Raw genomic sequence first — 15234 nt, 5'->3', positions numbered from 1 at the left:
AAGTCATGGAGCTGAGCGTAGAAGTAATCTCGATCTCCAAGGAAAGAGGAGCAAGATTGCAAAACGGTGCAGGTGAACCTCCTTCCACATTACTTAAGCACATGTGCTTATATATCAAAGGGATTTGATTCCTTAGACTTCATAACCACCAAGGCCCTTTTCTCTTCCTCCCTCCCTCACCCACAAGTATTTGATCTCTAAATTGGGGTAAAATCATACAAGCAGCCAAATGTCCTGGGAGATTTCAGTGACAGCAGAATACTGGCAAACATCAAATGTGCTGAGACTAACCTACAAGACCACATCTTCCTCACAGGTGACAACTACTATGCTTGAAAATGAGTGAAAACTATTACAATTGATAAGTGGCCTTGCAGCATCTGAGAGGTTCAGGTTAGTTCCTAGATGCTCGAGCCATCAATAACCGACATGTTATTGGAACCACAGAACAAAGACTAAGACCTTCAGTCTAATACTTCATGGAATCTTGACTTTTATAATAAAGCACAGCCAGGACTTCTAACAAGACAAACAATAATTCTGGAGTTGCTATGGCTTTGTGCCTAGTCAATGCAGTTATCTCTGTCATTCTTGCTCTGAAGAAGCATAACAAAGGTGAAGTTTATATTTCTACACTGATGGGATGAGAACTAAGTTTGGGTGGGTAGGAGATCATACTGACTTTCATCGAAGTCCATCCCTTTGGACATGCTAGGATCACTTCCAAATCTAAACTACAAATATACAATTCCAAACAACAATAAAAACAATAAGCAAACCTACATATTTATACAGTTCTCTCTCTACTGCATTGTCAGCAGAGTATCAGACTTACTTAGAGTTAGTTTCTACTAGCAGTTATAAGTCTGTGACTGTTACTAGCAGATCTGGGCTGCCAGTGCTGCAGCAGAATGAAGTGTTTATATACCGAATTCACTCACAACATGTAACAGCCATCCTTCACTTACATCATGCAGATGAACAGTTTGGATTTTATGTATTATTTCCAAATCCTTCATTTAGAGTTTTATATGCAGCATATCACTAAGAATTACTTATGGCAACACAGGATACACACTGCACCCTTATTGCCTATGTATTTCCCTATGTAAATACGTATATAACATAAACTGTAATTTTCTCTCGGGCAATTTATTCGCTATGAACATTAGTCACTGAGTTTTCAATAGTTCTAAAAGAACATTTTTAGAATCTACATGATGGCACCGTGAATACCTGATGACTGCTTTACCGAGTCTATAAGAATACAACAGATAACAGAATGACATTTCTGTCAGTGCCTTTTTACACTTGTAAATATCAAAGCCAGAAATCCTGACTACATCATGTAAATGCTCAGCTCTATGCTCCTTGGAAAGTTTTTTAAGAGAATCTGTAACCAAGAACATTATATCATAAGATTTGTTTAGTGGGAAATCATGTACAGCTCTTTAGCTTCTCTCTTCTTAAAAATTTCACCTTCTCCCTTAGAAAAAAAAGTGAAGTTTTGGGAAGGGGAACAAAAAACGTAACTGAGGATAAACTGTTCTTTATAATTCCAGACGTTCAAATTAATTCTCTTTAAATGTTTATTCCATTAGATGTCTCCATATCACTTTTGTCAAGGTGCAGTCTGTTTTTAAATGTTGCCTGTTCTGAACTATACAGCATAATTCCAATTACTGTACACAGCGCTAGTAGCCATGCAATACTAAGACTCTAATAACCCTTACTGAACACTCATAATGCTTCATTATAGGGCAGAAGGTAACTCTACTTTCATAACTTGAATATCCTTACTTATTTGCTGAAGAAGAAATGTGTAACATAACTGCTTTGAGAACATTAGTCATAGATTATGAAAAACTCAGTGCTTCTGGAACCCTGACACTTCAAGTAGTATTAACAAAAACAAAGGAAATCACTGAATTGATGTAATGCTAAAATGAGATCCAATTTAACATTTGATTATTCTATCCTATGTTAAAAAGTGCCCAAATTTCATAAATATTTTTCAAATTAGGATTAATTCAAGAGTAGCCAGATTGATTTTACTGCAGATGAATACTGGTTCTCATAGCACGTACTAAAAGGACCCTTTATAAAGAGGCCTCTAGACGGTTTCAGAGATGCCACCAGAGAGCAGCAGTATCCCATGAGGAAAAAGCAAACAAAAAGAAATGAGGCTGTGCTATGTAACTCACCTCCGCATTAAAAATAAAAGTGCATTGCACTAAGTCTGCAAAGGACATTATAAGAATACAAGACACCACAAACCGAACTAGAGAATGAAAAATGTCAGTAACTGTGGAAGTAGATCCCAAGCCTCACACAGACTGTTCTAAACCCAATAAGGATGATTATTTTTTTTTCCCCCATTTCTTTCTATATTACACAATAAATATTTAATCACAAGAAATCAAATACCTCAAACAGAGTTTACTAGGTCTATGGAAAAGTGGTGAAGCTATTGCTAAGAAGCTCAAGACTGCTTATCTGTGCAGCACCTAAGACATTACACTCAAGGGAAATGCAGAAATTCTAACTACTTATCTTAAGACAGAAACACAAGCTCAAGAAAACAACAAAAAAGCTTAATATTAAATGACAAGCTTGCTATTCATGTTAGATCCATTACATGCAAATGAATGTGGTTTTGAACACAAAACTAAGTACTAATAAATATTAAGAATGACTCACTCAATTATAATTCACCACCTTTCTTCTGCTACAACTAGGAAAAGGAATGTTCATATTTTTTATCACATTTTCAAATTCAGATTGCACAACAGAAGCTAATACTTTCTATTTATTAAGTATAAAGAGCTTTCTCGCTACTGTTTCTATTAAATATCGCAAATGGAGACCAAATTTCCTGATGACTGATCCTTCTAGTTTTTCTTTTTCCTTCACCAGAGGCCTAGGGAAGCAGGTGACATTTTTTATATTTTTTAGTCTTTTTGGGGTGCATTTATGGTTGTTGTTTTTTTGTTGGTTTTTTTTCCTTTTTTTTTTTTCTCTCCTTAACCACCATTTTGACTGACAATTCCAATAAACTAGTTGGAAAACTGATATATTGGAGTGCTAATATAACTAGCCCAGAAACTGAGTAAATACATGAACCTCATATACTGCTCATGGAGTCCCACATGCTTAGCATTCATGTATTACATCCTCAGTGAAACACATAGAAGAGTAATTTTTCCAGATTGCACAGGCACTAATTATTCTAAGTGCTTTACTAAATATTAGAAGACTATTCTAGATACTCTGTCTTGTATCTGAACTCTACTTACCAATAGCAGCACTTAATAATACAAAATGAAGAACTTAAAATATAATAGAGTTCAGCAGCTAAAGAATTGTATTTTGAATAGCTATACTTTTATATATCACATTTTTCCATAGCACCCAACAAATGAAATAGATTATAAAGAACTATGTATGCATGCAGTTGATAGTTACACTTATAACTTGTGCTTTCAAAGGCTGTTCAGATGCAAACCAAAAAGCAAGTAAAGATTTTCTCCTACCCCTAAATTATGTACGTTAAGGGCAGCAAAACAGGATTCTGGAAACAAGGCTCGGTTTCAGCTTTTGAACGTTTTGTTATGGGATATACAGAAGTCAACAAGATTCTAGCTTGTTCTTGCCTGGTCTCGTTGTGGATAAAAAGGGGATAATGTTTAGTTTCTTCAATGTGAAGCACAGAAATCAATCCAAAATTTACTGTACATCATTATTATAAAAAATACTATTCTTCTTTCAATTGAAAACTTAATGGATTTGAAACACTGAAGTTAGTATGTACTTTTCAACATATCTGTACCTACAGTACAGTGATTTATTATTATAACAGTTTATTATGACATATACTTAACTGATATATTTGGAAAAAAAACCAACCTGTTTCAGACCGCATTTCAGCAGCTCTTCCTTCCACTTCAGTGAGGACTGATTCTCTTGACTCTGTTACTGAAAAGGTAAGACATAACAAGTCATGTAACAAGCATCGCCTCTCTATTTCTATACAGTATGTTAAATTATGATTTTACAGACTGGTGAGTACTTCAAGAAATGCACCTTCTCTTAAGTAACCAGTGCTTGTTATCACATTTCCCAGGTATTTTTAACATCAAATCTTAGGTATTTTTGAACCTCAGAGAGTTGACTTTTTGATCAAAGAAAAGAATTATAAAAGAACAAAAGCCAATAACAAATATTCTTCTTCTTGGTCCATTTCCTATTAATTAATTAAGCCCCCCTATTAATCCATCCCTGAGGCAGAGAAACTAATCTTCTCTCTCCATATGTGTATCACAAAACAATTGCAACAGTTAACCTAACAGTAACTAATTGGATGAGTGTGCTTGTGCATATTTGATACTAATCTGTATGCCCTAAAACAATGTTTTTCACACTACATCAGTCAATTTAATAAAGTAGGATTGTCACTTCCCTACAATCCAAAGATCTTCAACACTGATATATTTACTGAAAGTTCTTATCTTATCGGGTAGTATTTCTTTAATGTTTAACCAAATTGCCATGCCTTCCATTGACTCCCAATTAAAGAGCATAAAAAGATTACCAGTCCCATTACTGCTTTCACTTTGATCTTCTGGTGTTCTAGAGGGTGGTGAGGGTGCTTTGCGCTTCATCCTCCGTAGAGAGCTTACAGAAGCTGTGTCACTGAGCGGCAGAGAACCTTTTCTTACTAATCCCAAAGGGGCCTATGAAGGTAGACAGGGTGGGAGAATGATTATTAGTAATGAAAGCCAGAAAAGCAGCTCTTGTAATTATTCTCCAGATGTGTTTTTAATAAATATTTGGGCACGAGTGATTGTCCACCTATTACAAAGCATATGATGTTTCTCACTTTTTTTCTTCAAATTAAAAATAAAATAATAAACTAAAAAAACACTTTCTATAGTAATGGAATATATACACAGAGGTGCAAGACCCAATAGAAAAACAGTCAGTTGTTATGTATAACATAAAAGAGAATTTTTTTCCCTTTATAACCTATTAAGGTCATTTTGCAAAACTCAAACCAATCTTCTGAAAAGTAGGTAATTATGAAAGAAGGTTTCCTTCAGCTGGACAAAACAGAAATTACACAGTGTTTCCTTCTTTGTTCCTTCAACGGCATATTTGAAGCATATTTGATTAGACTACACGTGTAACTAATAGGATTTGGTTACCCTACTTAAAATACTTGAACTTCTATAGAAATTTCCCTAATGCCATCTTTCAGACATTATTTTGGAAAGTACAACTGTCTCATCATAACATCTATTCATGTTAAATTGCAATAAATCATAACAAAAATAATTAAACTAACAATTGATGTTCAGCTGTAATAATCCCCTCATATTATCATAGCAGAAAACAGACTTCTTAATTTGCAAGTAATCAAAAGCATTGGAAAAGAAATCAAAGTGGGGCTTCCAGGTTGTAAGAAGAAAAAACAAAGCAAAAGGTGAAATGTTCTTTTAAGAACAGCAGAGGATATGGGCATTGGACTCCACTCCTAATCAACTGACTAGGATTGAGTCAGTTCTTGGATTAAAACTTCACCCTTCCTGAACAGTTCTACAGGAGAGTAAATTAATGGTATTCAGCATCTGAATTTTTGCAGGATGGAATGTCAAATTTAATATTACTTCCACAACCAAGGCTTTATTATTATTAAACCATCTCCCGTCTTGCTATCAGGTTGGTTCTATTTCTCTCCTTGTGGAATCTACTCTCCAGGCAGCAGCCCCTCTGTTCTGCACCACACACTGCTGCTCTGTTCACAGGTCTGTGCCCTCAGCTGCTCTGCACAGCCTCCCTTCAGCTGACTCGGCTGGCTTGGAGCTCTGTGCTCATTCGCTCAGCCAAACAGATGTCACCAGAGTTCCACCTGCACAAGAAAGGGTGTATGTGTAGGGAGGGGAATAATGTTCTCAGTATAAGAGCACAAATGCTCCTAGAAGATTTTTATAAGCCTCTCTGCTGCCCTTTGCATTCAAAGAAATAAACGGTTTGCAAAGAGATTTCAATAAAGTACTAAATGTTCCAGTTACGGTTCAAGTGTTGAACAGATTTTCTAAGGAATTATTCAACATATGAATATTAAGAGCTTTCAAATCCTAACAAAGACTGTAATGTGAAAATAGTACTTTAAACAGATGGAAAAAAATAATGGTATTGAGATACATTTGACATAGTTTTAGAATGTACATCTGGGCGTTCATTTGTCATACCAGCTCCCAATGATAGCCAGTGCTTTATCAGCTGCACTCTAATTAAAGTTCATGTTTGAATCCCTGAAGTAATTAAAGGAGAAACTGGTGTGAACACTTTTGTCTTAACTTTCACAACAAGAACAAGCATGAATATGCAACATTTTAGCCTCAAATGTGTGCAGATGCATTTAGCACCAAATCCCACACCAGCCTAAGCCAACACTTACAGAGACCATTGCTTCCCATGTTCCAGCCTCTCTTGGCTATGGCAGATGTGGCACCTGACTATTCCTAACATTTTTTAAAAAAGCAATAGAATGGCAAGTAAACCTAGCTAGTTTGCAGCTGGAATAGGAGAAAAACATTACGTACTGGGGAAAGAATAGAGTGGAGCATTTTCAGTGTGCTCAAAAGCATTCCATACAAAAATGGTGACTATATATGTATTTTCATATCACCAGCATCTCTTTTGTTCCAAAGGTAAGTAGGTTTAGAAGAGACCATACAAGGGAACAGGATAACAAAGCACACTGCTACAGAGAACACAAGTATTGCATTTGCTCCTATAATGTTTAATGCACCCAATTTCCATTTATTGATTAAGCTCTCTTCAACTTAGACTAGGTACTATGCATAAACCAATACACCTCTGCCCTACTGGAAAGAACGTAAGAATGTATTAGGAAAAATTCAGCTGACAGTGCTCTGTACAAAAACTCAAATCTTACTCATCTCTCATATGATTTGTCTAAATTGTGCACATTTTGTCTAGCTCTAAAACTTGCTAGTACAAGAGGTAATTAAAAAAAAAAAAAAAAAAGATGGAGAAAGTGAGATACTTGTATAGGAGACACAGAGGGATGCAGTATCCTCATCAGTTCCAAATTATTTCGAAATGGTATCAGACGGCCTTCAGGCAAACTTAAGCAAAAGACCACAGGCAGCTCTGCGTACTGCCATCCCACAGTGAGCACTGGCTCTATTGAAGACCTCCTAAGGCTCACATAGTGCTTGCTGTGTCCTTGCTCTACTGAGTTTCTGATCTAACTTCTGAAGCATGGAACTCATCCCCCCTCAGCAGTCTTCCAACTTGTTCCATGACAGTGACTAATAAACCTCTTCAAGAACACTTCATGCTTTTGTTGCTTCCTAACCCCTCTATTTTCCTCCACCAACTCTTCTAACAGGGAGACTGGAGATTTCAATTTCTTTGGGTTTTACAGTTGAGTAAAAAAAAGCAAGCTGTATCTCTACAGTTGTGATGTTCTATCCATCATTTTAAACTGTACATGGTTTGACTAAAAATATTCACCCCTATGCAAGCATAGCTTATGTATGCTTCTTTACAGTAACTGAAAACAGCATGAGGTGACAAACACTCATGAAAAAGAAATATATCACCACTTACTTTTTAAAAATAAAGCATTCCAAAGAAAAATAGCAATTTAAAAGAAACACTTTTCTTTTAAAAAAATGGCTGTTACTAGAATAATGCATCCACTTTTATGAAAACAGAAGATAGACAGACTGTGTTATATGTTTAAACTAGCTAGCTCTAAATGTACTTCTGGCAAGAGCCATCTTGCCTAAAATTAGAACCAACATGTAAGTGAGAATTTTTCCTATTTGATTTAACATTGGAATTACTGGACAAAAATACAGTACTTAAGCTGTACTGGTCATCTTCTGCATCACAAAGAATGAACAACTCACACTACCATAACTCGTAAAAGCTATAGCCTTACCTCCATATCATACTAATTTCTCACCTAAAAATAAGACAACATCTTCAAAAACTAGTTTAGTAATCATTCTGAAATTGAGGCAGAAAAAGAATCATTTTCATATCAGAGTGTAATTGTTCAAATACAGAGAAAGCAGTTTCTTTCTTAAGAGAAACAAAAAAGCAGAAGGAAGTAAACATTAAAAACTTTTTTTTTTTTTTTTAAAAATCATGAGAAACTGGACTACAATACACTGTGAATATGCAGAAAAACAACAGTGAGAACACTGTTCCCTTAACGTTGGCTCGTTCCACTGTTGCCTAATGCTACCACTTCAATGTGCTGCTATCAAGACCAGGCAAACAGTTTATCAAGACAAAACTGATATTTCACTCTGCCTTCCTGGATGTGATCCATTGTTCCACAGCTGTTATGAGGGCAATTTTGCTAGGAAAATGTTGCCCGTGCAGTCCATTCTTCATTGGCACAAACAGATGGAAGTCAGAAAGCAGTAAATCTGGACTATGTGGCAGGTACGGTAGGACAGTCTAGCCAAGAATAGCAATATGCTCCCTGGTCTTCAAACTAGTATGAGGCCTGTAATTATTTTGTAAGAGAAAGGTGGTCTTCTTCTCTGGTCTGACTCTGTTCAAGCCTTCAGCTTTATTAGCATCATGATGCAGAGGTCAGAGTTAGGAGTATGTCCAAGATCCAGGAAATCCAGAAGAATCTCACCTTTCCAATCCCAAAGGACAGTGCACACCACCTTACCCACAGGAGGCTGCATCTTGAACATTTTATTCAACAGGAAATTCACACATTGTCACATTGTGGACTGCTGTTTTGACTCTGGCTCATATTGGTGTCATCACGTCTCCTCAAAGGTTAATGATGCAATCCAGGAAACTATCACATTTGGCCTCATATCGATTCAATAAGTCCTAACAGACTTGCACATGATACTCTTTCTCTTTTGGCATGAGCTTTTGTGAAACCCACCTGGTGCAGTCTTTGCAATATTCCAGCATTGCAACTGCTGTTCAATATTGCACTCAAGCTAATATTTCATTCTGTATACAGTTCCCTGGTCACAGTCCACCAATTCCCATGGATGAGCTAATCAAGATGCTCTTCATTGTGCTCACATCCACTGTATGGTCTACATAAATGTACAACAAGAGACAAGAGAAGCCAATGGGTGTAATTTTTTTTCCCACATGAAGGAATTATATGACACTTTTGCTTCATACGCACTTCCATTACAGATGGCATATTGCCAAACTGCCCCTCTGCTGCCATTTGTTGCATAGCCACAAAACGTTACAGAATACTGACAAAGATTCAGACTTTACTGCCATACCACCAACATCCACCTCTGAGATTGTTGGTCAACATAATAAGATAGGAAGCATTACTTTAGGAGAAGCCCTCATAGATAATAAAAAGATATTTTACATGAATTAATAAAAAGCAAAGTACACAGCAAATCTTCACACACGCTTCAGTCCCAAGCTTTGCAGTACCCAACAAAAACAGCATAACAACCAAATCAGAATTAAAGAGGAGTCATTTCAAAGGAATCTTATTCATGGGTCATTCAACTTCCGTCAAATCACTTTAGATTGATAAAAAATGTCAGTATGAAACAATAAATTTGTTATTTCGTTGAGAGACAGATTCAAACCTGCAGTTATACATTACTGTTAGATATAAGAGGATATTAATCGTTACACATTGATACTAATAAATTGTTTTCCAAAAAAATGAATTCAGTTAGAAGACAAACATGATGAGGTAAAAAAAAAAAAAACAAACTGAAATTACTTTTATTAGAATATAGAAAGAAACTGCTGTCTTTTAACGATAAAAGTTTTCAGCAAGATAGAATACACAAATTCAGAACTGATGTTAAACAGTGCTCTCTTGTGGCCCTGTGCATCACTGAATGATTAAATCAATGTATAAAAAAAGTCACAGCTTGAAATTTCTTTTTATTTCCTCCTAGTCTAACAAACAATAAATCCCTCAGTCTTGCATCTCATTTAGTTCTACAGTTTATCTTTCTAGCATGAAGGTAACCTCATTTATTGAAGATCATCTTTAGATTCTGGTTTTAAAGAAGAAAAAAAAAGAGAGAGAGGAAAAAAAAAGTAGGTGATTCTCCATTTAAAATGATAAGTTTAGTCTTGAGCTTTAACTGGAATTCTTAACTGGTATTAAAGGTAAGATCTTGATATTGCATAATGCCTCAGTTTTTCCCCAAATCCCATTTGGCTGAATTTGTGCAGTGCAATGAGTATATTGGTAACTAACTACACATACAACTCAATTAAATACATTCCCATTTCACTAAAAACATTTTAACTTGCTGGTAGCACAAGATTCTCAAGACTCTTTCCCAATATTTTCACCTTTTTCAAGTAGCATAACGAACAAACTACTCTTTGTTGTTGTATAACTCAAACATTAAAAATGACAGGAAAAAAAAAAAAACATTACAGAACATGATACAATGAGAAAATGTTAACAAAAAAAAAAAAAAAAAGAAATATCTGTGTAAACTTCATGTAAAAAAAAAAAATAATAAATTAATTATTCGTCCATAAGAGCAAGAAGGTCTTCACAGCTCATACAGCTTATATAAAAACTCTGTCTTGCTTTTTCAAAATAGATCAGCTACTTCAGATAGATGACACAAAAACTAGAAGAAGCGTCTTCCAATTTCTGTAGTTGTTTTCAAACTAAAATTTTCAAAAGCAGGTACTAGAGTTTTATTTCCAATAAATTTCAAGCATCAGCAAATATATAGCAAGATTATTGATGTTATCAGCTCTAAATTTCTTGGTTCAGGGGAAGTGAAACAAATTCAACTAACCTGATCATTCATACCAAGGCTGTTAGATTTCACAATATCAGGTTCTGTCCTGGCTTCTGCAAGTTCCTGGGGGGCACTCAGAGAATTTGGCATGGGTGGTAGAGGAGCTCTCCGTTTCTTTGGCATTTCAGTTGGCAGAGTGTTAGAATCATACTGCTTGCTAACAGTGCTAGATCTTGTGGTAAATGTTGGCCTTGGCTTGCTCATTAACGGAGTTGCTGGGGCACTGGCAGTCTTGGGATTTGGGTGAAAGAAAAGAAATATACATATATTACTTAAGCTTTCAGGAAAACATTGATGTATCACTATGAATATGTTTAGAAAAGTTCTGCTTATAGGAAGTTCTGCTTATTACATCTTACTTGTTCTCTTTTTTTCTTGCTTCGTTGAAAAAAGCTGAAAAACCCTTTGTTTTCTTTCTCTTTTAGAACATCTGAGTTTTCAGACACACGATCGGAGTCTAAAATAGGAGACAAGAGTTCTAGATGTTATATACTGCAACGATTATTTCTCCTGCATTCTTTCTTTTTGTCGATCACAGGCCTTCTGAAGTAATATACAAATCTCACCACAAATCACTTATGTTAATAGTTTTTCTAAAAGCTGTAAAACAAACGGGTTTCCTACCATCAGTGCTCTTCTCCTCTTTCTCAGAGTGGAGAAGTGCTGAGTTTCAGCTGCTATTGATAACTCGCACTTAGCCCAGCCCATCCCGCTTATCAAATGCTACGGTTCATATGAAAAGGCTATGAGAGGGAAAAGAGCATCAACTTCCCCAGTTCACAATTCCTAACTGCTTAAATACAAAGCATAGTGCGAAGCAGGGCAGCTCAGGTACAGGTCTCCACGTGGTATACACCACTGGAAGACCAGGTAGGTGCTGTGTGTGTAACTGGCATGTCAGTCATGGTAAAGATAATCAAATCTTGCAGAATTTATCACAGAATGACCCAGGTTGGAAGGGACCTCAAGGATCATGTAGTTCCAACCCCCAGTTTATCCTGCTTTACATGCCCTTATTCACATCAACATTTTGTAAACATAGAGGTTCTCTTTCTACAATTTTTACTAGATTTTATTTTCATAAAGAAATCCCTTTGAATGCAAATGCAGCAACCAGCAGGCAGCAGCAATACCACCACATAGGATGAATATAAGCACGGATATAAATTTTCAAGCAATGTAAGTAAAACGGTACAAAAATACTTTATACATAGTTTGGGTATATACATTTGTACTTTTTCTTTATTATGCATTTATGATAGCTCAGATAATTGCTGAAGTCAGTTAGGCAGATATTATTACAAGAAAAAATGATGACATCATGCAAGTTCTCCAGTTTTGAAGCCCATTTCAGTAAGGCCTACCTTTCAAAGATGGCAAGTTTAAGTCAACTGGTGATGCGGCTACAAGGCAGACAAGAAAGACAGAAAATGTCAAGTTGAACAAAGGATGTAGTTTTAAGTGACACAAAACCAAGCCGAATCTTCAGTGTTAGGAAAAATAACTGAAGAAAATAATGGATATATTTATTACCCAATGCAATATAAAATTTAAGAGCGAGTCTGAAAGCTTACAATGCAGACTGCAATGCAGACTGCATGGAGAACAATTGAATATAATGAAACTATAGTCTGAGTAAAACATGATTTGTTATATAAAGGTACACCTCACCATCTACTTTCATGAAGAAAGTGGAAAACTCAGAGCTTTTCAGTTGTATGCAAAATGGAAATGCTAATCCACTTAGCACTGAATGAGTTATAGTATATCTGAACTTCCTAGTGAGGCACTGCCTTGTGGGACATCTGTATTCCCCTCCATTGCCTCCTAAAGATTTTTGGCTGTTCATTCAAATGACACACAGTTCATGCTGCATCAAAGGCAGCTCTGCCAGTCTGTAGAAGAAAGTGATAGTCAGATGACAAAGAAGATAATCTACTTTGGGTGCATGTAGTTCAAACAACACATTTAGGTAACAATTGTTTTAGTTTGGTTTTTTTTCCTGTGACAAAAAAAATATTTTGTGATGGCATAATTTCCAAATCTGCCATTTCTCAGCTCAGACTGGCCTTTGGGAAGTAATTTTTAATCATGGTAAAATAAGGACAATCTTACAGCTATTGTGAAAACCAGAAATAGGATCAGTACACAAATACAGGAAAGTTACTTAACACTGCCCCTGTTGGACCATGATTAATAAGTTAATTATGGTTCCTTTATGATCTATGTGTGAAATTATCAAATGATATTCAAATTACACTGAAAAGCATTCTAATTTATTCTAAATACATTCTAAAGTATTCTAATATTTTAAAATTATACAATAAAGCTGCATTTCTATGATATTTCTGTTCTCAGCTTATCACAATCCTACACCTTTCTATGAGCTGAGGGAAATACAGCATTATTGGTATTTTTTCAGAAAAGGCAGGGGAAAGAATGGGATTTTTCTTTTAAAGGATGCTTTGTACTTGACCACCTGTGCTATTTCCTTGGGATAAGTAAAGGTACACTTGTTCCAATTTCAATTTTGTGGGAGATCAATTAAGCACATACTGAAATTTGAGAATTTCTTATGAGTTACTTTTTTTCTTTTTTTAACTAAACAAACAAAACCAAACCCACTCACAAAGACAAAAGCATATATTATGGAAACATTATGTAATTATCTTTTCAATAACAAGTTATCAAAGATATCTCAAGGTTTCTTACCTCGACTGATATCCATGGCATATAGTTCTCTTAGTCCTAGATCATTAAGAGATTTTGTCATATCAAGGGCTTCTTGAGACTGGTAATTCTTCAGTAACACAGTGTGCGAAGGATCAAATTCACATTTACTACAGATAATTGGCAACAGTTCCTGAAGTGGTGAATATGGACTAACTCTTACAACTGTCTTCTGCGTCTTCTTGTAGTTTATCACTACCCTTACTGTTTGCTAAAGAGAAGAGAGTTCCAATAAATATCCTGCACAAATTCTGAAACAACCAATATTTTCATAACAGTCTTACAATAATCACTGGAATTCCCATTAGAGCCAGATTCGATGTTATATATTCAGTAACAGTACAAGAGAAACTAAGAAATCATTTGTAATTCCTTTTTATCCAAGGAAAGGACACTTGAAATAGCCTGCTCCTTTAGCATGTTATTTGTTTGTCCAGCAGGTAACACACCTGGACTAGGATGCCATACCTGGTCACACTAGGTAGCTAGAGAAGACAGCAAATAAGCAATGAGTACATGCATGGTGTGTGTGCACAGGACCAAGTTTAAAAGGGAAGCTGAAAAGCACACCCCTGACCTTGTGCAAAACAAAAATTGAAACTCCACAAAAAAGAAGCAACAACAACAAAATTAACAGTATTCTATAGGGACAGAGAAGGACAGACAGATTTAGGAAACTCACAGAAAGTGCTTTAGCACTTCTAAAAGCCCCTGGTTTCTTGAGGTTATATGCAGGGGGGTGGGTGAGGGAGAAAGCCATGTAATTAGAAAAAAACTGTAGCATGTAACAAAGGAAAATGAACATGTATTCAGAAGGGTGTATGGGTCCTACAGTTTTGTTTTTTTTTTTTTATATCCAAGTGTCTTGCACACAGCATGATGGATGTTATAAGTTGTTGACTTTCAATTTGCAAAAGGTTGTCTTCAGCCACACTCCATCTTCAAAACTGTTCAGATAGACACTAAGAAATAGAATCTCAAATAATATTGCAATGTTGCTTTCTTTTGGCAGCAAAGATGCTTGACACAATAAATTAAGATATATTTTTACTTTAAGAGGTCATCAATAGCACATTGACAAGCTTTTCACAGGGGTCCACCATGAGAGGATGAGAAATAACAGGAAAAGCTGAAACGACAGGCTGAGCTTAAATTGCTGAATACAATATACAGTAGTAACTGTAGTTTCTCAGTACACTATAGTTTTAGCCCTCACCTCTGGTATCACTGGAGCAGGTTTCTTCTTATCCATTTGTTTTGGTTTTACAATCACTTTTTCCACTTCAAGCATTCCCACTGGTGTATTCGGTTTGAATTTAATCTGGCTGTTTTCTGCTGATATCAACTCTATAGTGTAACTTGACGGGTTTAAATGATACTGTGCACAGAGAAAGATCAGCAAGTCCATCATGGGCTTCCTGTAAAATGCAAATCAAAGTCACAAGAGATAATAATTAAACAGGCTATTAAACAAAGTATGATGCTAAGCATTTGCCCTTTCGTGACTGTGATTATCGTCCAGCACTGATTTTAAATATCTTCAATTAGAACAAAATTAAAACCAAAATTGAATATTTTAAAAAATCACCAAATTGAAACAAGTTATTCACAACTATAGCAAAAGCTGGGGCAAAGAGGGGCATTTTTGCTTATGTAAAACAATGCTTTC

General features: G+C 35.7%; 1 protein-coding gene across 6 annotated transcripts in view; it reads right to left on the bottom strand.

The window, feature by feature from the left end:
- COBLL1 (cordon-bleu WH2 repeat protein like 1) overlaps positions 1 to 15234 on the bottom strand; it is a 73610-nt gene that overhangs the window by 12703 nt on the left and 45673 nt on the right. For all 6 annotated transcript variants that reach the window (XM_085552997.1, XM_015869041.3, XM_015869045.3 and 3 more), the window contains 7 exons: positions 14782 to 14983; positions 13548 to 13776; positions 12200 to 12238; positions 11195 to 11292; positions 10833 to 11066; positions 4592 to 4733; positions 3907 to 3975 (listed from right to left, as the gene is read on the bottom strand). In XM_085552997.1, coding sequence (XP_085409123.1) covers positions 3907 to 3975; positions 4592 to 4733; positions 10833 to 11066; positions 11195 to 11292; positions 12200 to 12238; positions 13548 to 13776; positions 14782 to 14983 — 1013 coding nt within the window. The remainder of the gene's footprint in view (positions 1 to 3906; positions 3976 to 4591; positions 4734 to 10832; positions 11067 to 11194; positions 11293 to 12199; positions 12239 to 13547; positions 13777 to 14781; positions 14984 to 15234) is intronic.

The sequence above is a fragment of the Coturnix japonica genome, chromosome 7 (assembly GCF_054131305.1).
Source record: "Coturnix japonica strain WE chromosome 7, WE-NBRP24, whole genome shotgun sequence".
Lineage (NCBI taxonomy): Eukaryota > Metazoa > Chordata > Aves > Galliformes > Phasianidae > Coturnix > Coturnix japonica.
This window is presented reverse-complemented; position numbering and strand designations above follow the sequence as displayed.